The sequence below is a fragment of the Heterocephalus glaber genome, unplaced genomic scaffold (genome assembly GCF_053883595.1).
Source record: "Heterocephalus glaber isolate CG9 unplaced genomic scaffold, H.glaber_assembly_v1.0 deba00001610, whole genome shotgun sequence".
NCBI lineage: Eukaryota > Metazoa > Chordata > Mammalia > Rodentia > Bathyergidae > Heterocephalus > Heterocephalus glaber.
In genome coordinates, this window is record NW_028258381.1 from 26,687,220 (window position 1) to 26,708,970 (window position 21,751).

Below are 21,751 nucleotides of genomic sequence, written 5' to 3' on the forward strand. Positions count from 1 at the left end.
TTTAAAATCATTGGGTTCCTAGTCTGTGTTGCACAAAGAACAATTTGGTGCTGCCTACTACTTGGGAAATCTTCAGGTAATAGCAGTGCTTCCTCTGAACTTACTGTAGCCTGGGAAATACTGCAGCGTAATAAAGTGGTGACAGGCATTAGCATACATAATGGGCTGTAATAGACATTTAATGCTGTGGAGCTGGAGGGGGGAGCTGTGGTCTCCCATCGGGATATTCCTCCATCGAAGCCCATTGATCACTGATTTCAGTAGGGATAGGTTAATCCATCAGCTTCTGTAACCAGATGGCGCTGATGGAAATTCTTTAGGTGGCATTCTGGATGAACCAAGCTTTCCATCTTTACAAACAAATGAGTGATATGACAAGCATGGTGCTCAAAACACATTTAACCAATTGATTTTCCTTCTCCTTGTAATAAGATCTGGAGACATATGAAAGCCTGTGGTGTGAGCTAAGATTAAAGGAATTGTTTTGTGCCCGGGAACATGTGGAACTCAGAGCCCATAAAAGTACTATAAAGCATGTAGTCACCCATTCTCTTTCTTATATCAAGTTTGTTATTGCAATAAATAGTTATTATTGAGCTGATGCCTTTTACTTCCGCTTTGCAGAATCTTATCTCAGGTCTGTGGGTGTGTGTGTGCGCACACGGGTGGCTGTCCTCAGTAGTCATCTTACTCTTGGAAATTTTCAAGATGTTTGGATATAATTGTTTCTCCCTTCCCAGTTAAACAAACAGACCCAATATGATTTGGGTTGGTAACATTGTTGGTATAAAGCAGCAAATATTATATATCTTTGATAGTCTCTGAGATCAATGTAAGTGATGGTTGTTTATTTTTTATCTCCCACATACAGCCCTGCCTTGAGCTTCACCTATCCATCTGCACCTGTCTCTCTCCACATGCATCAACAGATCTTAAGCCGACAGCAAAGCTTAGGCTCAGCCTTTGGACACAGCCCTCCACTCATCCACCCAGCCCCAACTTTTCCAACACAGAGGCCTATTCCAGGGATCCCCACAGTTCTGAACCCCGTCCAAGTCAGCTCTGGCCCTTCCGAGTCTTCACAGGTGAGAAAGACAGCTCTGTGAGCTGGCTTGTCTTGGTCCACCAGGAAGGGCCTTGCCACCATATCTCCACTAGAACTACAGTACCTTGGTGTTCTCAGGGCTTCCTACTGGTATCCTGTCCTCCTGCACAAGGTCCATTCTTCAGTTCTGGTAAAATGTCCTGTGTCCGTGGCCATCATTAGACAAGAGCATCTTCCACCGGATCATTTTCTCACGGGTGGAAAACAGGCTTATGATCAGGCCTTATTGGGACCTGGCACCGTCTATAAACCACATATTCTGTAAAGACTGTGGATGATTGGGTCACTCTCATCAGGTTCCTGTCCACTCCCTCTGCTGGACCCAGGTTGCTACTGAGCATCATGCAAGACTCTAGAGTAAGAACGAAGCTGTGAAGCTGTGCCACTCCCTCTGTTCTCATTGCCACTCCAATATGTTTTAAACACAAATCTGGATGCTCTCACTAAAGAGTTCCACAAATGGTTCCTTGTGGCCTCACAATGAATGGGAGTACAGTGTTGGAGCCATTTAAAGCCTAGCGCCCCAGCTCTATTCTAGCTGTTAAAACCCTCAGAGAGTTTATTTATACTCATGAATGAAAAATGAGGAGCAGCCTCACGACTGTGTCCTCCAGCTCTGATCACATATCTCTGTTTCTAGGAGGTTGGGGCACTCTCAGTCGTTGCTGTATGGCCAAGTAAGCCTGATGTCTTGAGTTGCAGGTCTTCATTATGGTCCCATTCATTGATCAAAACCTAACTTTTGTCTTTGGCTGCACAGCAGAACAAGCCCACAAGTGAGTCTGCAGTGAGCAGCACTGGTGACCCAATGCACAACAAGCGATCCAAGATCAAGCCTGATGAAGACCTCCCCAGCCCAGGGGCACGGGGGCAGCAGGTAGGAACCCTCAGGCTGTGCAACCAGTGCTTCTACCCCTCCTTGGCTGGGGTCTCCTCACACTTCAAATTCTTTCACAGCATTTTCTCACCCATGGCCTTTTCAGCCCTGGCCATACCCAGTGTGATGGATGCAGGGCCATGGATAGAGTGACTATTGTTTCTCTAGCTCCGAAGCAAACAGGAACAATTTATGAAGCTGTTCGTGATGGTTTAGACCGCTTAGGAGTTTAGGCTGCTAGTTCATAGAGTTTGGCCCTAAGAGTCTGATCTGGCCCTAAGCTTAAACTGGAGCAGAGCAAGTAGTGTTCTGTACGCTGATCTTTTTTTTCTTTCTTTGCTATTTCTCACTTGTGTGGAGAGCTGGGAAGGATGGGGTGCAGTGAACCTAATGCTATTTAGGTTCTGGACTCAGCTGCTCACCTTCAGGATCTGTGCTCACCTGAAGAATGTGCACACAATGCCATCTCGTGAGTGCTCTGGGTATCTTGCTCCTGATACAGGAAGTGGCTCGGTGAATGTTAATTCTCCAAAATAGGTGCTAGACAAGTGTCTAGACAGCTGTGTAATCTCAACCTTGGATTCCACGAGACATCCATGGAATCTCATCCACGGCCTCAGCTCAGGTTGCTTCAGCCCAAACTTGAGGCTGCTTTAGCTAAAATTTCCTTTTCAGTGAAAACTGTAGCAATGGAATGAACTGGTAATATGGATTTGGAAATCCATCCTCCTTCTGAATTTTGCTTGAAAACCATCTTCCTGGTCTCACCTTAATGTGTAAATACAGTTTTGATCACCCGACCCTAGATTAGAACTCAAATCTATACACCTAATTATTTTCCAGAATTCTAGAAATTCTTGGTATTACATTGGTCCAAAGCTTCCATAGAAGACTAGAAAGGTGGGGTAGGGAGGGAAAGCACTTGGCTTAGCAAGCAGGGGCCCTGCATTCAATGACCAGCACTGCAAAACACAAACAGACAAAGAAAATCTGAAGAAGACTAGAAAGGACTATAGGACTATGCCCTGCAGCGTTAGAGGGTCCTGGGCCTCAGACCAGGAGTATTCTTGGAGACTGGAGGCTGAACCAGGAAGATAGTATCCCCAAGTAGTCTACAAAGTGCCTCCAACAGCAGGGAAAGCAGAATTGTTAGCACTCATGAATCATTTCTCTGAATTATAAATATAAGTATAGACAAATCAGTACACTGAAAAGTATTAAAACAACTAAACAAGTTAGAAGGACCTGTCTTTGGCCATATTTAGTTACTTCTTTTATGGGTTTTGTTTTTTGTTTGGGCTTTTTAAAAAGATCACATTTTAGTGTATTTTCAGCTTTATATTTATGGCAGCAAAGTTCAACTTTTTTTTTTTTTTAGTACCAGGGATCGAACTCAGAAACTTGCTCCTGCAAGGCAGGCACCAGAACCACTGAGCTAAATCCCTGGTCCTAGTCTTCAGCTTTTTAATCATCATTACTACTTGGGTTTTTGCTTTGAATCACAGGTTTAAAAAAAATCTCAGAAGGCATGTTTGGGAAATCTGAAAATTGTTTGTTTTTTTTTTGCGGTGCCGGGGATCGAACTTTGGACCTTGCACTTGCACGGCAAGTGCCGGAACCACTGAGCTAAATCCCTGGCTGAAATCTGAAAATTGTACCCAGATGACTGCAGGTGCTTGCCTTCTTCCATTTACAAAACCCAGCTGGGTGACCTGAGCTCTGTTTTATTTTTGCTGAAAAACTGCATTAGGAGGAAGGCAAATCTAAATCAGGTTGCTACTTTCTCTTCTTCTCTTGCTTCCCAACATGCCTTATTTCCCCCCTCTGTATTCCTTTCCTCCACCCCCTGCCTCTCAGGAACAGCCGGAAGGAACAACCCTAGTCAAGGAGGAAGGGGAGAAAGATGAAAGCAAACAGGAGCCTGAAGTCATCTATGAGACAAACTGCCACTGGGAAGGCTGCACGAGGGAGTTCGACACCCAGGACCAGCTGGTGCATGTAAGTGACCGGCGCTCGGGGCCTTGGCATCAGCTGTGTGACCTTTTCTGTGGAGGTCAGCTTCTCTGACCCTGGCTGGGTCAGGTTTCTTCGCGAGCAGTACTGCAGACTAGAGAGCACTTTATGACTTTCTGAGCATAAAGAAAACTCTGAGCCACAGTGCTTGACCTGTTCAGTCAGCTAAAGCTTAGTGTAAAATTCAATAAAGTCTTCAATAGAGAGTGTAATGACTCTGATCCTGTAAGCCTATTTTGAGTTAGCGAAAACACTATTTTGAGTTAGCGACTTTGATGGTTACTGAGTAATAGTAAGCTGGACATGAATTATTATTAACCTTTTATCCAAGTTTGATTCCCCTTCCAAGACCCAGTAACAATACAAAAAATTGTAGGAATGAGGAGAGAGGTTCCTTTTTATTTTTTTCCTCCTACGAACAGTCCAAGGAATTTCCCATTATTCTATAGAGCAATTACTACTCTCTATAAAGTTATGTAGATACTTGGGGTAAACCATTACCATAATTTTTGATTTGAGGGCAACTCCCGTGGGATTAATAGCTTCATGGAAAAAAATGATATGTGTTTTTAGATGTGTTTAATGATGTACTTTTGAAAACCACTCGTTGGTCAGATTGAGAACCACACTTTCTTTTACCAAGCCTGGTCCGGCTGTCTTTCTCTAGCTGTCCTTTCTGTTGTTCCAGATAATACAAGTCACCCCCAGCCCTGCCTTACCTCTTAGCTGGTGCATTGTAGGTCCTGGTACTTTCTCCAAGGCCAGTGTAGTCTCCCTGGCTGGTAGAACCAAGGGAAGCTGGCACAGAAGGGCATTCAGTGCATCCAGAGTAAAAAGAGACAGGCTCAGACAACTTCTCTGCTGAGGTGCATGGTCCTATGAAAGCATTAAGGAAGGTTTCACCAAATAGGGCAGTTTCTTAAGCTTTTAATAGGATGGAAAATCTGTCAGAGCAGCCTTTGCTGTGATTGCCTGTCACACACATTCATTCCCCCTCTCTCTCTCTCCCTCTCTCTCCCTCTCTGTCATTGTCCATTCTTTTATAGTAATTTTGTATTTTTAGATGGTCCCTATGTCTTGATAACTCTTTTCCATTTGGATTAAACATGAAAATTATAAAGTTTCTCTTGCATGCTTCCTAGGTTTCGTGAGTTTTGAAGTGTCTTTTGCAGCTTAGCCCAGACTGTATAATACATCTCTTCATACAGCAGGCACACAGCAGTGTTATGTACAGTTTGCTGGGTTGTGAGAATTGTTATATGCAGAATGTTTTGAGGATTTACCATGATATCACCAGGGTCCACACTCCCATTTCTTTATTAATCATATCTCTTTGTAATTGTATATGAGGAATTATAGGTTTCCAGGCACAGAAGAAAAAAGAAAACAGAAATTCAAATGTTTTAAATTAAGGTATATTTAAAAATTTTTCCATGAACATAATTTGATTTTTTTTTGTCTTTAATTTGATGCAAGTATTATTTTTAAACCAAGCCAGGCTTAATGGGCCTTTCTTCTTGCTGACTACTTTAATGGAAACCACAAAAACATAGTAAGACTATGGGGCAAGGAGAGTCGGAAATTTTTTTTAATATGAAGAAATACTCTCAAAGAATAGCAAGCATATGCCATGAGTATTCTTGGTGATATAATTAGTGAACAATGGAAATAAAAATTGTTGGTGTCAAAGCTTCTGTCTGACAAAAGGTGATTGCAGGGCTACTTTCTTTAAAGCATCTCTCCCAGGGGCCATGGGTGTGGTTCCATGGTAAAAGGTGTGCTTAGCACCTGCAAGGCCTTGAGTTCCATTCCCAGGATTGAAAAAAAAAAATTCTTCTGAGGGAAGAATAAATTTTTGGAGGCTGAGTCATTATAGTTTCCGAGGAGTGCTGCGTTACTGGTTCCACCATTAACGGATGAGGGATAAAATGGGAGCTTTGTCTAAGTCCAGGCTTCTAATGAGTTGAGCGCATCATGACCAGGTTTAAGGTAACATTTTTAGAGTGTGAGAGCAACTTAAACTTTGCCCTACCTCAGTGATGTGAAAGCATTTATGATAGTGAATATTGCAGGTATTTTTCTTTCATCTCAGAGGCAAGAGGTCCCTGCGGCATTTTCATAGAGAATTCTGAATAATTTTTAAGGGAAGGCTGCTTAAGCCAACACCTGAATGATCACCATGTTTTTCTGTCTTAAGAAAAATCATCTTTTTAAAAAATATGAATGCACACATATAAGGTAGCATTTTTCCCCCAAAATCAGCTAGAAGAAATGTCAGGATTAGAAGAAAATCCAATGCGTTAACCTTTCTGATATTAATTTTGTGCTAAATGATGAGTAAGTACATTTAATTAAATGAATTAAAAATCATAATTTAAAACAACATAAAGGCACTAGTTCATATCACTTTTATTCTGGCTTTTTATAAGTGTCTTAAGTGTAGAAATCCCAGATTTGTACATTGAAATGATTTCATATTACAGGATATACATGGATCTTCCTGCTCTTGGCTCTTGGGCATATTTGGTAGTGTTAGCAGTGGCCTGGTATGGAAGCGGGGTGCTTTCTGTTTTGTTGACTGAAGGAAGAGCTACTTCAAGTCCACCTAATTACTTTGGTGGCAGATGGGATAAATACCAGCTGCAAAGCCCATGTTTTTAGGGATGGAGAGAGGCATTAACCGTTTCTGCTCCTGTGGCTTCCTTGGGCAAGAGGTTTTGTGAATTAGTCGAATTTTCGTGCCACATACAACCAAGAGGCAAGGTGTTAAACCATTCTGTGCTCTGCCTTATTTATAGCCATGACCCATTCTTTTTTCCCCCTCTTACAGTTAATAGAAAGATTCATGATTCTTCATGGTTGTCTATCTAGTGTCTGACAGTCCTGACTGCCTGCTAAAGCAGGTCACTATCTATAATTGATATCCTTCCGTGGAATAGGGTGCTGGCTGCAATTGAAGGGCTTTGCTGAATGCTCTTAAATCCTGACAAGTTCTCCCCTTGTTCTGGTTCAGTCACTGAGCTACACGGTTGGAATTCTGGAGTTATTTGAACTTGGTGCAAAAGGGAGACATGTGTTTCACATTAGCAAATCACAGAGTTGAAGAGAATTAGGAACTTGTCTGACTTCGCCCGCCAGGTAGTTTCATTTCCAGTATAATGTGCTCCGTGGACTCTTGAAAACATTACCTCCTCCATTACTGTCTGAACAGATGGGCTAAATGTGATCTCTCCCTTCTTTTCCCCTTGATTTCAAACCTTTGCCCTGTTGCAGCAGGTCTTTGTTTTAGGCTTACTGCTGGGTTCTTTATCACTGGGATGTTCAATTACTTTCTCTCTTTTTTAATTTTATTTATTTATTTATTTATTTATTTATTTATTTATTTATTTATTTATTTATTTATTTATTTGGTACCAGGGATCGAACTTGGGTCCTTGAGCTTGTGCAGCAGGCGGCGAAACCACTGAGCTAAATCCCCGGCCCTACTTTCTCTTTTTAGCAGTATAATTATTACTACTCTCAAGCTAGTGTTAAATTGGCCTTATATTTACTTTTAGGACCAGAAGCTAAGAAAGTAGATGTATATTTTTATTAACTGAGTTTTGTTGAGCTTTATTCCTGTCTTGGTGTCAGTTAAAACAGGATGGGATAAGAGAGCAAGAAGGGGTATATTGTGCAAAAATTAATTTTATGTACACAGTATTGGATTGACCAAGTTTATTATTGATTTGTCAAAATGCAACCATTTTCTCTTCCCCTGACCCCTGAAAGATGAACATTCTAATGTCTCAAAATAAGTTGAAAGTCCACATTTTTGCTTAATATCAAGTTAACCAGATTCTTTGTTGTGCTTTATGTTAATAAAGACATCAATGTTAAATTTAATGTGTTTCTGAAAGTTTCAAAGTTAGTATCAATTTCAGAGTGTGTTTGGCTTTGGTTTTGCTATTCTTCTATTTCACTTAACTTGTGTTACTATGTAAAGCAGCTCAGCCCGGCTTCTTGCATGGAGGAGAGGCACTTCCTGGCCTTGCTGAGGTCCATTTCTCTCTTGTTTTAATTTTGTCCAGTGTAAGTTCTATGTACGACTGTTTGAAGGTTGAGGAGTCTGAAATATTCATATCATGCTGCACAAGTTCATCTCAGGTTCTCTGAACCTTGCACACTTCAATTGTGAATGACATCTTGTCTCCACCAATGTTTTGTGAGGCTCTCTGGAATAAATGTGAAGAATGTGCAGCTCAGAGTAGAGTCACCACCACTGTGTGGTTGGTTATGCTTGAAAACATCACTGCTGAGATCTGAAGGAATAAAAACAATGAGATCACCATACCTTTTTTTCTCTTTTCCACCTGTTTGCTGTATCCTCACAACTCTTTGCCCTCAATTCCAAGCATTCCACCCTTTATTTCTGTTTAAGAAATAACACATATAAAAAATCTTCCCAGTGGTCTTTTAAACGTCAAATTACTTTTCAACAGTTTTATTCCCCAGCATGATCTCTTGCAGAATGGCTCTGTGGAGGGCCTGGCCAGTACACCGGGCAGTGTTGACTTCTCCCTATGGGGATGAACTGCACAGAATATGGAGTGTATTCCTCATAGTAGCACCCAGCTTCAACTGGGTGGCATTTCAGTCTTTGTAATCCCCCATTTGTATCTTTTAAGCATGGTGTCAAAAATTCTCCTTTTTGTGGAGTGATTAACCACCTACTTGGATTTTAAATGCTTTCATATGCTGCAAATTTTGATCTCTGAAAGCATGCTGAAGTTTCCTTTATCCAAAGAATACAGTTATAATCACCTTTCCTGCCTCTTAGAAACATTCTCTTCTATACATCAGCAGCATGAGAACGAAGGACTTTCTTTTTAATGTCATAGAGATTTAGGTATAAAGAAAGCACATCTAATTTGTGAAGAATTGATGTATCCGTAGAAACACAAGAGAGTGAGGGTGTGAAGACATTATTTTCATATTAATACCATGATCTTAAATTTGCATTTTAAATGTTTTCCATCTCATTTCGATCCCTTTGCCAAAGTTGTATAGTAAGTCCTTACCTAGGAGAAAATTGGGTTTAAAATGTGATGGAGGTCTCAGATATGAGGCAGAAATTAGTTTTGTGTGCACATAAAACCTAAAACGAATGAGTGAAGATTTTGATCTTATTTGCCTCTACATGAAGTTGCTAGTTAATTTAGTTACTCTAATTATTTGGAGACATGGCATGTAAAATATAGGCAAAGAATGACAAACTTCAAAGCTATCCTTTGACAGTTTTGCCTTAAGGATCATGTTCTTTGTGAAACTGCTGACTAAATTGCACCTGCAAAAACTGTTCTCACAAAAAGACACTCTACAGAGAGGATGGAGGGCCAGGGTGTGAGGGCTGTGTGGTCCCAGCTCCAGCGCCCTCAGGCCCAGCTGGAGTTCTGAGTGGCAGCCCCATCTCCGCCCTGACTCTTGGGGTGACCTCCTCCGAACCATCTGAACCTTTGGAACGTTATTTTCTCACTTATCATACTGTGAAACAGCCGTGAAAATAAACGCTGTCCCCGATGTCCAAGGCCACGCGGAGATCACATGCAGTAGGCCTAATGAGAAACAGACAGGGGGTCTGAACGAGGTCACTCCGTCTTGAGTTGTTTTATGTGTTTGTTTTTTGCCAGGGAGAGTGGGGGAGGAGAGTGGAGTTGGGCAGACGTCTTTGTGGCTTCTGGGGTGTTAGCTTGAAGGCTTATTTTATGGTAATCGTTGCTCAATTGGGATGTAGACGTGACTGAAGCCAGCAGACCACCTTCTCCTGCCTGGTGTGTATCTGATGGCTCAGGCAAGGCGTTTCAACTCCTTGAACCTCAGTTTTTTGTCAAACCAAGTGAAGGTGTTGAATAGGAAAATCCTTAGGACAAGGAGGGCCAAAGGGTCTCATCCCAAATGCCACATTGGCTGGCAGCCACCTGGAATGCTGTGTGAGTTCTCTCTCCCTCTTCATCCTGGGAATGAGACTGGTGGGATCATAGTCAGATGGGGCCTAGGAAGAGGTAATATATGATATGACCAAAATATACAGACAGTGTTTAATAAAAGACACATTGTAGGGGAAGTGGGAGGGGAAGGGGAAAGGAAAGAAGGGAAAGGAAAAATGATGAGAAAAGAAAAAAATGGAAACAAAGTCTTTGTAAATAGGGAAGGGTGGAGGGGGTGAGGGGTGCACAGGGAATGGGGAAAAACATAAGAACCAAGATAAACATCATGTACAAGTTCAAGCACCCAATAAGTGTAAATGTATCATATACCTAAAATGTGCCAATAAAATAATTTAAGAAAAAAAAAGACACATTGTCATTAATCTCCTTCAGAATGATCCCCCTCACTTCAAACACACTGATCCCATTCGTCTTGCCACTTTCTGAAGCAGTTCTGGAAGTCATCTTTCGTGAATGTCTGTACAAGTTGGGATCAAAAATATGGTGAACACTGCTGCTGAGTGCCATCCAATGGAAAAGGCAGACTCATAACAACATTACCGAGTGTTTTCATCTACCTTATTCACTGAATCTGGCACTGTGAAACTTCTGGCTCTTTCCAAAGTCAAAATGATCATGAAAGGAAATGTTTTGAATTAATTCAGGACATGGAGGCAGCTAAAGCAGTGCAACTAAAGACTCTCATGAAAGAGGAATTCCAGAAGTGCTTCAGAAAGTGGCAAGAACAATGGGGTATGTTTGAGGCGACAGGGAGGATTTTGAGGGGAGATTAATGGCAATGTGTCTTTTAATGTAAGACATGTTTTAGAAATTTAAAGTCACCATTGTTTGTTATCACATCTCATTAGTTATTTCCACTGGTTTATCCACTGTATGTCTGCTGAAATAGTTCATCAAAATCTTTACTTGAGTCACTGATTCTGCCATTTGGGGAGAATTTTCCTGTTGAAAGTTTGCTGATTGATTCAGAATGATCCTGAAGATAAGATTCGGGATTGTGCCAATAATTCAGCTTCTAGAATGCTGGGGGTGGACACTCCTTATACAAGAGGTCCCCACGGTCACTCTGAGCAAAGCTGCACAGGTCATTTAAAGAAACTTGCTTATAGTAGGTGTTGCTGCATATTCCTCATGTTGATTAGGAAAACTGGGAGCTGACCCTAGCAGAACAGCCTTTTGTGCAACAGCTCTTTACTAGAAGACGTGCAAAGCCATGGCAGCACCCAAAGGACTGGACATAGTGTAGTACTCACAGCCCTACCACTGGCTGAGCCCATAACAGCATGACTTGGACCCTCAAAGACTGCTCAATCCAGGTGGATGAGGGAGATAGGGAAGGAAAAGCATAGTGAACAGGATGAAGCAGGACAGAATAATGCCCTGCTAGTGTAGTTCAAGCTCCGGCCCTGGCTCTGGCTTGGGGTGGGGTGGTGCCTGAGAGATACTCAGAATAACCCTGGAAATGAGTGAGGTCAGAGCACATCATACAGGTAGACTCTGCTGCAATCATAAGAAGAAAGAACATCTGATCTGAGAGAATACTTTGCTTTTGACTGTTGTCCTGCAGTAGCACTGTGAGTTTCAAAGCCGAGAGACCCGGGCTTCAAGTTCTGAACACATCCCATTACCTTTCTGACCTTCAGTTTCTTCTTCTTGTAAAATAGGCAGTGTTGACCTCATTAAATGGCTGGGGAAATTAGCTACAAAACTAATACTGCAAAAGGTTAGTGATTCTCCTTATAAAAGGCAAACATGTGAAAGTACTTAGAGGTTCCTCTGCGACACCCCCTTGTCAGAAGCATGGTTTTGATTGGTATTCAGACGGTGTTCAGGTGAGCACATTAATGTGAAATTGATGATTGCTTGAAGGTGGTGTCTAGAGTCCCAGTTCAGAAAACCCTCAGACAGAAGAAGACTGCAGCATCCCTGTGGCACCCCTTGCTCTTGCGGCATTGAGATTCATAGTCTCGTCCTCTTCCCGTGTACTGGAGTTCTGACAGGCTTCTGGAGACCATTCAGCAATGAGCCTAAGCCTCCGTCCTGACCTCAGCTCCCTGGGGTGAGCCATTCTCTGTGGCAGGGCCTGTGCTGTGCGTTGTGTTTCCCAGCCTTCACCTGACCCACTGGAGGCCAGCTGTATCCACCCCTCATTGTGACAATCAAAAATGTCTCCATGGGGCCAGGGATTTAGCTCAGTGGTTCCGCCGCCTGCCTCACAAGCACAAAGACCCGAGTTCAATCCCCAGTACCAAAAAAAAAGTCTCCATATTGCCAACTGTCATACATATAATTTCCATAATATCTTTTATTTGTGAATAAAAGAAAATAACTCTCATACTTCCACCTACTTTAGAATGTCTAGGTTAAAAAGGAAAGATAATTTGATTTAAAAGCCTCTAACAAAAGGCTGTTCAAATGTATACGTGGTGTGTGTGTGTGTGTGTGTGTGTGTGTGTGTGTGTGTGTACATCGGCAGAGTTTAGTTTAGAAACCACGGTTGCCAAGGGTGGCCACACAGTAGGTCTCTGCAAGGCCCATAACCATCCGAGCCCTTTTTCTGGTTGGAGAAACCCTGTTGTTTTTTTTCTTTACTGCCCAAGGGAAGTCACTCAGACTCCAACTTGTGAGAAGCAGGGCTGGAGATCAGGCACTTGATTTGACATAAAACAGAACTCCAGGAACAGAAAGCAATTTCAAGTTTCTAATGCAAGGACTTTTTGAAGATTCAGGGACATTTAGGCTTTTGTGGGATTAGCCAAATACTGCCATGGGTGAATTGTTTCTCTAGAGTGACTAATGTCAGCCAGAAAGCTGTGAGTTTTTATCTTCAAAAGACTACGTATAGGCCAAGGCCTTCAACTGAAACCACCCCACCCAGTCCCTGGTGAGTGGGGCTTGGGGAGATCTGTGGACTGTGTGTTCTGAGATCTGTTTTATTCTTACATCAGTCAAACACTGTGTCTAACTTTGAGTGAGTCACCCTACAACTTCAATCTCAGTTTCTCATCTATAAATAGATGATTTCCTCAAGGAATTTTTAAAATTTGTTTTTTGTTTGTGAGGACAGAGTGAGATTGTGTAATGGAAGTGCTGAGTGAACTGGAGAATATTATTCAAACATGAGGGAAAATGGAATCTCTGGGAAGTAGTACTGATAAACTCAGTTAGGGTTGGAGATGTAGTTCAGTGGCAGAATGCTTACCTAGCAAGCTTGAACTTCTGGTTTCAATCCCTAGCATAAATAAATAAGTAAATAACTGACTGCAGAATGGAAAGATTAAGAAGACTTTATGAAAATTATACAAGAGTAACAAGCATGTTACTGATCCTCTATAGCACATTACCACCACCTTGTGGCTGCCTCACAAATTGCAGGAATACTCTGTCTAGAAGTAAATAGCCTAGTGCGTGTCAGACCTGGGGAAGTGGGGTCAACGGCACTGGGGAGAACAAGACAGGATACACTCATCTTTATGTCTGTCTCTTGGGGAGACGAGACCCAACAAGACAGGTTTGCAGGAACACTGTAGGTGTAGGAGCAGGAAGGGAGACAACACATCAGGTGAAGGTGTAGAAGAAGGAAGGAAAGAAAGGGAAAGGAGCTCTATTGGATTTAGACGAGATCTTGAATAAACAGATGGATTTAGGGAGAGGAAGACCTTGTAGGGACGTGTTGGGTATTCTATGTTGAGAAGACAACAGGAGTCAATAGCTTAGGAGAATTTTATCTATGATAATGGCTATTATGGAGCTGTTGATATTTCCTTGGATTAGCAATATAATTACATAATAATTCACTTTATATTTTTTGGTCGACCAGTGGCAAGTCATGCCACATGGCAGAGCCAAAAAGCATGTCTGCCTGGAAGGTAGGTGGGTAGTCGGGGTGAGAGTAGCATCTTGCTTCTGTAATCTGAGGCTCATTGTGTAAGGGTCCTAAGATTCTGCTGTCCCTCTTTAAGTGCTTACCAGCGCTTGAGGAAGAGGATTATCTCTGATACTTTATGGAAGATGCTTACCTACTACACTGCTAGTCAAGTTTTTAGGACCAGTAAGTAATGGTGTTTCTAGGATTATTACCATTTTTCTTTTCCTAGTGTTTTGTTTTTTTGGTGCACCTTGTTTTCTAGCTATGAATGCGTAAGCTTGAGTTCCAAAAGTGTCTTCCTGATCAGGATAACAAAACTCCACCAGATGTCTTCTGCTCCATCCCCTTGAGTGGGCATCTCTAACATCACTTGCCTGTGTGTCATGTCCCCAGAGAAGTCCTGAACAGGCAGGAGAGTTTTGGCTCAAGAGAAGTGTGCAGTTCTACTGACTTTTCCTGAAGGTAGCAAAAGTCCTCAGACCTTTCTCTGGTATACTTTTCACTACAAGATAAAGTAGCCATGCTGCAAACGAGGCACTGCATTCCTCCTTGTGTTTAGTAGAGATAAACTTCAGTGGAGCCTCAGCACTGAGCCATTTGGCTTCTGGCAGCAGCTTTAATTGGTAAAATGCAGATTTTTTTTTTCTTGATCAAGAAGGGATTATTCCTGTTATCACTCCAGAGCATCTTATTTCAAGATGAAAAGCCTTTACGGAATTACAGATGCCAGTGCTTGTACAAAGCTTTTTTGGCGATTGACAACTCAAAGAGAAAGTATGATTTATTAGCCTGTAATGGCTAACCCTGAGCAATGGTCTAGGTCCTCCTGATTTGTGAAATTGCTTAATGTGCACCACCTTTTTATGCCACCTAAGCCCCACATTACGAAAATAAATGTGGAGTCTACATTACATGAAATGGTGCAGGAAGGAACAAACAAAAGGAGGCGGGGGGGAGCAAAGAGGTAGCCTCTAAAATCCATCTTGGTGGTGCCTTTTACAGTACTTGGGCTGATAAGCCGGCAGAGGAAAGATTAATAACAAGGCTTGTCGCTATCAGTACCTGCTTGTCGATTCTCTGTAACAGGGCTGTCTGTTCAGCATGGAAATTATTGATTAAATAAAAATTGCTATTAGATTGTGATGTGATCCATAATCACAAACAATGGTGGACATTCCTCTTTTAGATCCTCAGCCATGCATCAAGTTGTTTCTTTTTTTCCCTTGCCGTAATTTATATTGCGCTGACACTTGGGTTATTTGGTTTATCCTTCCTGTGTACAGAGGCAGCAACCATGTGACCTGCAGAGGTGGAGGAGGGAGGGAGGGGACAAGGACAGCCCAGGGTAGGGGTCTGGCCGCCGAGTGCCCTGAGCTACAGTGGTAGCGTGGTGCTTTAATGCACATTACATAGAGTGTGCCACGTCCACCTTTTAAATGTGCACTGTTGAGCCAGGTATGCTGGTGCACACTTGTAATCCCACGATGGAAGACTGAGGCAGAGGCAGGAGGATTGCAAGTTCCAGCCCAGCCTGGGGAGCTTAGCAACTTAGGGAGGCCTTGTCTCAAAATCAAAAAGGCTGGAGAAGGGCCTCAGTGTGAAGGCCTTGGCTTCAATCCCCAATGTTGCAAAAATAAAAAATTAAAGAAGTGTACAATTCCACAGCAGTTCCCACATTCATGGTGCTCTGCAAACATCAGTTCCACTAGTTGCACAACCTTTCTGTCATCCTACATGGAAATGTGTACCCACTGAACAGGCCCCTGTTGTCCCACTCTCCTAGTGCCTGCCAACCACTAATCTGCTTTCTAGCTCTGCAAGTTTGTCTGTTCTGGATATTTTCTGTGCGTGGAACCATATGACATGTGACCTTTTACATCTGCCTTCTTTTGCTTAGCGTACTGTTTTCAAGTTCATTCATGCTGTGGCATGTATCAGTGCTTTGTTCCTTTTTATGGCCAAGCAATATTCCACTGTATGGTTTTAGCATAGTGTGCTTACTCATGCATTTAAGTTGGAATGAGCATTAGTGTTGTTTCTACCTTGTGGCTGTTGTGTCACTCTGAACAATCATGGGCAAGTTTTTGTTTGAACACCTGTTTCCAGCTCTCTGGGTGTAGCCCTCAGGGTATGATGGCTGGGTCTCCTGTTAATCTTGTGTTTAACTTGCTGAGGAACTGCCAAGTCTGCTACAGGTTTTAAGCTGTCCTCTGCATGCTCTTCCTTCCTAGGGAGTGCCACACCTCCACCTTCACTAGCCTCTTGGAAGCACTTCTGGTCCAGGCTCCCTAGCCCTGCAGTTCCCCTGGGCCATGGTGTCACTGTGGCTTTGTAGACTGTCACAATGCTGCCCTCTGTAGGCTGGAGGATCACTCGGGAGCCCAGTGATCATAGCCACTTTTCTCCAAACAGGGTGGGACTGTTTTGAGCAGATGCAAAGACCTAGTATTCAAAATCTGAGGTCCAGTGGGCTTCGACAAGTAAGAGAGAGCCTGTCAGTTGATGGAACTTTATTGCTAAGTGGCAATTCTGAGGAATGCGGATGTGGTGCCCTGTGAGGAGGAATGAGCACATCTGTGGTGCTGGCTGGTTTGAGCGTCCTCTTCATTGGACAGTGTGGTTGGGTTCCCTCCTAGCAAGTACAATGAGGGACAGAAGGGAGAGAAACCCACTTCAGGTCATGGACGGGTTAGGGTGTGGTGTGTCACCTATTAATTGGTTCACTTATCACAAAGCATATTGTTTGTTTGTTTGCAGCACTGGGGATTGAACCCAGGGCCTTCCCACTGAGCTACATCTCCAGCCCTTTTTAAAAAATATTTTTTGAGACAAGGTCTTAATGAGGCTCTACTTTGCCCAGGCTGGGCTGAAACTTGCGATCCTCTTGCCTTCTGTTGTTTTAAATGGTTGTTTGAGGCACACAAGGAAGGTTTGGCCTTCAGCCTGCATTCACTATTCAGCTTTTGCATTCTACTGTTTCCCATTCCACCCACCTCACCTCTTCCCCTAGCAAAGACAGCCTCCTCCCTCCATTTCACCCTAAGCTGCCTTGGGTTCACTTTTTTGTCTGCATAATTGTTGCATGTTGGATATCCTTGACAATACATGTAACTCTTTATCCCCAAGCTCAGATTTGGCAAAGCCCAAGTGACAATCAGAAGCCTGTCTAGGACTCAGCATGAACTCTGGAACATGCGTATTGTCCTGTGCCATTAAAACTGAAATCCTGGACCCTGCATTCACCCCACCCAGCTTAAAACAGAGAAAGGCAACGATGGGCCTTCTAGGTTGGATGGGCAATAGGTCAGCCCCATGGAGCCTCACATGGTTTCAGCTACAGAAGTGCAGCCCTAAGTCAGAACCCAGACTTGTTGGTGTGTCTGCTGAATAATAAGTGAACTTGGAGAAGGTCGTGGAGGAGTGGAGGGTCACACAAGAAGGGGACTCTGAGCAATCGCAAAATATCTAAGCAAGCAAGAACAAACATGAAAAATGCAGGTCCCAGTGAAACTGTTCAGTCAAGTAAGATGTAAATCATTTATACAAAAGATGGGAAGTATAAGACATAATAAAAAAGCATAGTGAATGTTTAAATAAAAATTTTAAAATTTATCACAGTAAAAGACATTGACATTGGTCCCCCACACAATCTTTCCCCTTGTTTCAAACATACATATTCTATCATTCTTGCCACTTTGGGAAGCAGTTCTGGAAGCTCTTTTTCCTGAGTGTATTTTCATGGCCGACTCAATATCCTGAATCAGTTCAAACCATTTACAACTATTTCAGTGAAATAAAAAACATTACTGTGTTTCCTCATTCACTTTATTCACTGGATCTGGCACAATGTGATCTCTGGCTCTTCTCCAAAGTCAAAATCACCATGAAAGGTAAAGGTTTTCGATCTATTCAGGATATGAAGGCAGCCAGGACAGCACGACTAAAGACATTCAGGAAAGAGGACTCCAGAACTGCTTCAGCAAGTGGTGAGAATAATGGGGTGAGTGTCTTCCAAGTGAGAGAGAGGCTGTCAAGGGAGATTCATGACAATGTGTCCTGTACTGTAGTAAGATTTTTAAAAAATTTAAACACACACTGTATTTTGTGATCATATTTTGTGCATATTGGAAATAAGCGATAATGATATGGACTGGTCAGAGCACATCCAGGCTGCTGGGAGTGTTGACTCATGCTCAAGGCCACAGAGGGGCTCAGAGGGACTCAGGAAAGAACAGACTCGATTCTTGGAACTGATGGTTTAGAATTGACAGATGAGGGTGAAAGCCAGCAGCTCGCATCCTGCTGGATGCTTGTCTGTTGTGTCTGAGTGAACATTCACTCTTTCATGTTTTCATTCATTTGGAACAAGGCACTAATGTACATCCGTAACACCCATGAGACCTGTTCTCCTGGGATTTCCCTTCTGGAATGGGAACAACAGGAAGATGAGCAGGAGTGCCTGTCCCACCGAGCAGGGAGTAAGACCAGGAAGGCACGAAGGGGACACAAAGCCAGCTGAGTGGCAGCATCTCTGGAGCAGATAGGATTCTCTGACCCTGGAGAATGGAAGTTTCTTACCAATGTCACCAGGAACTGATATCAAAAATCTTTAATCAATTATAAAGAAATAGGTGAGGTTCTGGGAGATAAAAAGTGGTGAATGTCATTCTGTACTATGGATGGCACGAGAAAATGCATGCCCAAAATTCTAAGGATGGGTTTCAAGTCACTTCTAAAGAAAATGATACACTTTAGTTGTTAAAGTGTGTTATCTTGTAAAAGGAAGTGGCAATGACCAGGACCCTCTGAGGTTCACCAACAAAAAGTCACACTAGACCTGGTTGGTGCTTTCTTTGTCAGTACCATTAGACTGATTAGTCAAGAAAGGGCAGTAAACATGGTGTGCTGGGACTTTAGCAAAAGCATTCAATCAGCAACTATGGCCAAGGCAGAGAAATATGGTAGTGTAAAACAGCTGTTAAGAGATACAGTCATTGGATGGATGATAAGTATGGCTTGGTGCCAGCCAAGGAGGGAAGTGTTTCCTGCAGTGTGTTCCTGGGGTTGGGCCCCAGCTCTCATTTGGTTAATGATTTGGTGTGTTTATCTCTGGGGGGATGAAGTTCTGGAAGACAATTATCATCCAAGGTGTTTATGAGGAATTTTCATATCCAGTCAATGACAGAATCACGATTCTCAAAGATTCTCAAAATCAGAACATTGAAATAGCTCCAAGGAGATTAAAATTATGATAATAAGATAAAGCCTTTAATTCATGAGAAGATCACTACTATTAGGAAATGAGATTTGCCACCACAGCTAGCGAATGTGATTCTTAACTAGAGAAACAGAAGTATACTCTTAGAATAATGCCCAAGCCATTTTTAGAAAATAGCCTTTAGCTTGGTACTCCACATTCTAAAAATAAACTGACCTGTAGCATGGATCATTCAGAGAATGACCAAACATGCCTTGGTAGTAGTGACTGATAGACTTGGGGAAGAGAGGTTTCAGGGATTGAAGTGGACATGATAACTGCCTCCCAGGATTTGAAGGAGGTTGGCTTTCTTATGGAAGTTAGATTTGGCTTTTATTTAATGTGTGTGGTGTGATTGAAAAACATGGTGAAAAAAGGAAAAACATGGTGAATGTTTAAATTTTTTTAAAAAATTATTGCAGTAAAAGACACATTGCCATTAATCCCCTTCTAGATACTCCCCCTTGCTTCATACACACTTGTCTCATTGTTGTTGCCACTTTCTGAAGCAGTTCTGGAAGTCATCTTTCTGGAGGGTCTTTACCTGCACTGTGCTCACCCCCTTTGTGTCCTGAATTGATTCAAGCTATTTGCCTTTCATGGTCATTTTGATGTTGAGGGAGACCCAGAAGTGACACAATGTCAAATCTGGTGACTAAGGTGGGTGAGGACACAGTGTCTTGTTTTACGATCCTGCCATTCTTTTGGATTGTACTCAGCAGCAGCATTCACCAAATTTTTTGATCAAACCGCATAAAGACTGGAAAGAGAACCTCTAGAACTGCTTCAGAAAGCAGCAAGAACCATGGGGGAGCAAAGAGGGAGCATTTTGAGGGGGATTCATGGCAATGTGTCTTTTTACTATAATAATTTTTTTTTTAATTCACACACCCTATATTTGATCAGTCCTTGTATGGACCATAGGTCTACAGCATGGAAACCATAGGGAGATGGTTTTAGGTTTTCGGTAAGGAAAACTGAACAGTGAGAGCTAGCCACAATGCTGCCCTGGGAGAAGGGAGTTCCAGGCTTGGAATTTGAGATACATACCTTGACGTCCTGGCTGTGAGAGACTGCACAAGTACTGCCCAGCATCTGAGGGGCTGCTGGAGTAGATGAACTCCCAGTTCCACTCAACCTCGGGTGAAATTATTTTCTTCTGCAGCAGTTTCTTGCAAGGCATTTACATGCCTGTGCTCTAAGGAGGAGCAGATTGGCATTTGTTCTCAACGAAGAATACTGATGTCATCTCAGTTTATAACACGTCCAGCTCTCCATCCTATCTAGTTCAAAGTTTCCCTTTCCTATTTTCAGAGTTAGGTTATAAAGTATGTTCCTAATGAGTAGATTGACCTGCTGTTTGAAAAGACAAAGCTCTGCATCTCTGGGTAAGAACTTGGGTGCTGTGAAACCTTGTATCGCAGAGCTGCCTCCGTTCCAAAAACTTCTTGGATTTTTTTTTTCTCATTTCATTGATGAGACTTGCCTTGCTGTGGATATTAGAAATGAGTCTTATGTGCTAAGTATTTTTGATCCTGCATTTTCTTCTGAAATATTTTTAGAAGTACTGGTTTTAAGCCCAGGGAGATGTAAATAAACCACTTTTAGAATACCAGAAGAGGGAGTTTCTTCAGTAAATACTTTCTGTCCTGGGCTTGTACTGTGGGTAAGTAGACTAAGTCCTACACAACTTGAAGGATAAACTTAGCCTGATTGAGTTTTTAAAAATCACCTTTGTTTTTCAGACTATGAAATATATTTCTGTCTTGCTTTGTATTAACACGTGAGAGATTATATAATAACCTTCTTACTTTGCTGAATTTGTTCTGATCCTTTCTGTTGAGTGACAAAATACAGTTATTCCTGGGTTCTCCTCCCTCCATCCTTCCTTCTTTCCTATTCCTGACCAGACCCCACCTCCTAATAGCACAATCTGCTATAGATTCATCCGTGGATTAATTACTCATGAGCCACTCACCTTCCAAAAGCCCCACCTCTGAACACAGAAGCCTTGTGGGGGCTGTTCTGATCTCAGTCATTACAAGAGTCTGTGAGATAGCCTGGATTTTCATGCCACTGAATGGATGGCTTCTTTCCTCTTCTTGGTATAACCCTAAATAGGATGTTTTCTGTCCTGTTTGGTTTGTATCTTTCTCTGGGGCCGTCCCGGTTACCTATGTGCTCGTTGCTCCTTGATGATTGGTTAACACCACAGTGCAGCCCAGGTATCACCTGCATCACAGTCACTGCTTGTTTCTGAGCCTCATGCAGGACCTGGTGGAGAGATGGAAAATCTGCATTTGTAACAAGCACCAGGATAACTCTGTGCGTGTAGAAATCTTGAGAGCCACTTCCCTTGATTGGCCTTTGAAATATGGGCAACATCAGAGGCCATGTGCACTGTGAGAACTTGAATCAAATCCTGTAGATGCAGTAGAGCTTCAGTCCAGCAAGATTGCCCTTGCAGCTCCAGGGTCTCTCACCTACTTTTTTAAGTAGAGAGGAAGCTGCATTCTAGTTCAGAATCTACTGCCAGCATAATTTCCTAAACTTTTTTTGCATCTTTTTTGCAGTGTTGGGGATGGAACCCAGGGCCTCCCACCTGCTAGTCAAGAGCTCTACCACTAAGCCACACCCCCCAGCT

General features: G+C 42.5%; 1 protein-coding gene across 7 annotated transcripts in view; it reads left to right on the plus strand.

Annotated features, from left to right (window-relative positions):
- Gli3 (GLI family zinc finger 3) overlaps nucleotides 1-21,751 on the plus strand; it is a 277,530-nt gene that overhangs the window by 208,340 nt on the left and 47,439 nt on the right. For 5 of the 7 annotated variants that reach the window (XM_021254541.2, XM_013070551.3, XM_087196398.1 and 2 more), the window contains 3 exons: nucleotides 872-1,085; nucleotides 1,866-1,982; nucleotides 3,840-3,980. In XM_021254541.2, coding sequence (XP_021110200.1) covers nucleotides 872-1,085; nucleotides 1,866-1,982; nucleotides 3,840-3,980 — 472 coding nt within the window. The remainder of the gene's footprint in view (nucleotides 1-871; nucleotides 1,086-1,865; nucleotides 1,983-3,839; nucleotides 3,981-21,751) is intronic. The other 2 variants (XM_013070552.3, XM_004840249.3) reach the window with 1 other exon arrangement.